General features: G+C 45.0%; 1 protein-coding gene across 1 annotated transcript; it reads left to right on the top strand.

Annotated features, from left to right (window-relative positions):
* The first annotated feature begins 264 nt into the window (after positions 1–264).
* Positions 265–1368, top strand: LOC108580262 (cell wall adhesin EAP1-like). Its single transcript, XM_017943972.1, has one exon. It carries the CDS (start codon positions 265–267, stop codon positions 1366–1368), a length of 1104 nt encoding a protein of 367 aa, XP_017799461.1.
* The last annotated feature ends 950 nt before the right edge of the window (positions 1369–2318 follow it).

Genomic DNA, 2318 nt, shown 5'->3' with positions numbered 1-2318 from the left:
CTGTATAAAGTCAACGCGGCACAGTGTCATATTACGCACAATAACAACAACGAAATCAATAAACACACACGGCGCACGTCCAGGAAAACTATCTGTATCAGCAAATCGTCCGAAACGCTCACATTCCGCTCGATAAGCGGCCTTGCGTGCGCGAATACGTGATCGATTATAACATCGAACGTGCCTAACAAACTTCTTAATTCCTTTAAATATCCGCTGGATGGGTGGAATTGTCAGTTCAACATCGACGAACAATCCGAGAAAATGCATCTCAACACTTGTTTCGCACTTCTGTTGATGGGTCTGGCTTTTGCTCTGGCCCTTCCAGCGGAAAAGGTAGAAAAGTCGTTGGAAGAAAAGAATGTGGTTCTCGAGGACACTGTCGACGACAAGGCAAGGTCTAAGAAGGCAGCACTCTGGATGCAGCAACCCCAGATTCAAGCCGTCAACTACGTTCCTCAGGCTCAAACTGTCAGCATGCTACCACAAGGTCAGACAGTCAGCGTCCAGCCAGGTGCACCAGCTATTCAAGCACTGAATATCCAACCTGCTGCCCAGACGACTCTCAGCCTTACAGCGTCTGCACCTGCAGTCCAGAGCTACAGCATTGAAAGTGCTCCAGCAGCTGTCCAAACTTTCAACCTTCCAGCTGCTGCACCTACTGTCCAATCTTTCAGCATTGAAAGTGCTCCAGCAACTGTCCAAAGCTTCAGCCTTCCAGCGTCTGCACCTGCAGTCCAGAGCTACAGCATTGAAAGTGCTCCAGTAGCTGTCCAGAGTTTCAGCCTTCCAGCTGCTGCACCTGCTGTCCAATCTTTCAGCATTGAGAGTGCTCCAGGAACTGTCCAAAGCTTCAGCCTTCCAGCTGCTACACCTGCTGTCCAATCTTTCAGCATTGAGAGTGCTCCAGCAACTGTCCAGAGTTTCAACCTTCCAGCGGCCGCACCTGCTGTCCAATCTTTCAGCATTGAAAGTGCTCCTGCACCGTTGCAGACAGTCAGCGTTCAGCGTGCTACCCCTGTAGTCCAGAGTTACAGCATTGAGAGTGCTCCTGCGCAATTCCAGACAGTCAACGTTCAGCGTGCTACACCTGTAGTTCAGAGTTACAGCATTGAGAGTGCTCCTGCGCAATTCCAGACAGTCAACGTTCAGCGTGCTACACCTGTAGTCCAGAGTTACAGCATTGAGAGTGCTCCAGCAACTGTAGCCGAGAGCTATAGCATCCAAAATGTTGCCCAGGCTGTCCAGCCTCTAGGCCTCTCCCAGCCTTTGACTCAATACACAACGCTTGCTCAAAGTCCAGTTTTCAGCTCTTTGTCAAGCATGAGCCAACCAATTGTGTCTCAAACTAGTACGACCTACGTGTAACGTCTATTGAAAGGTACATTGAGCTGTCAAAGGTGTACTATGTTTAAGAGTATAGTATTAGATAGTTCAATGTTAACTTTTTCTCTTTGACAGATATGCAGCTTCCTACCGTGGGTTTGAAGGATAGAGGCCAGTTACTATTATACTTGGGGATTCAAATTGAAGAATTTTTTTCATAAGATGCAAATAAAAATTACGAGCATGTATACATCGAGTTTTTAATATTTTTCACCCTGGTTTCGTCAAGAAGCACCTAACCTAAAATACATCCTTCCACCATGTATTTCCTCTCAATGTCAAAGAAATATTTTCTTTAAGTTCAGTTTAAGTTCAGGCGACTTGGTCGACGTAAAACCAAAAACCAGGCAACCAAACTCGGCGACCAAACACAGCAACTTGAAAGTTGTCGGTGTCGCTGTCTAAACTTGCTTACGTGAAAGCTCATCATTACGTCTGGTCTGCGAGAAAGTTGGCTGTCTTGTGAACGCATGCGTTTGATTCAGTGCATTTCATCGGAGTGCAGAGAGCTGCGAGTTGCTCGTGCGTCACTCGTGTTTTCGTGGTCTCCGGTAACTCATTGGTCACCGGGACCAAGTGCAACGAGCTCATATATTCTCTTGAACCCAGTGGTTGCGAGCGAACTGGTCACCTCTACAGCTCTAAGTATTTAAATTCGAATTTAACATTATCCGCACGCTTGAATAATTTAAAAAAGGAACATTCGACTTGGAACATGCTTTTCAACAAAGGTAGAGATATTTTAAGAACTTCAATAAAAATGTCGTACAGGCGCTACCGATGGCAATATCACTATCTCGCCTTCTGTATTTTTCTATAAAGATTGAAATAAAAAGTTCCAATTGGTCCTTATCTTTCGCACTTATTTGAAGTTCACGTTTACAAATCTATACAAAAATTAAACCATAATTTGTTATAAAAATATTTAAACA

Source organism: Habropoda laboriosa, unplaced genomic scaffold, assembly GCF_001263275.1.
Source record: "Habropoda laboriosa isolate 0110345459 unplaced genomic scaffold, ASM126327v1 scaffold9, whole genome shotgun sequence".
Taxonomy (NCBI): Eukaryota; Metazoa; Arthropoda; class Insecta; order Hymenoptera; family Apidae; genus Habropoda; species Habropoda laboriosa.
Note: the sequence above shows the minus strand (reverse complement) of the source record. Positions and strands in the feature narration are given on the sequence as shown.

Coding starts and splice junctions, on each gene's coding strand:
- LOC108580262 (XM_017943972.1), top strand. CDS start 265: ATGCATCTCAACACTTGTTTCGCACTTCTGTTGATGGGTCTGGCTTTT.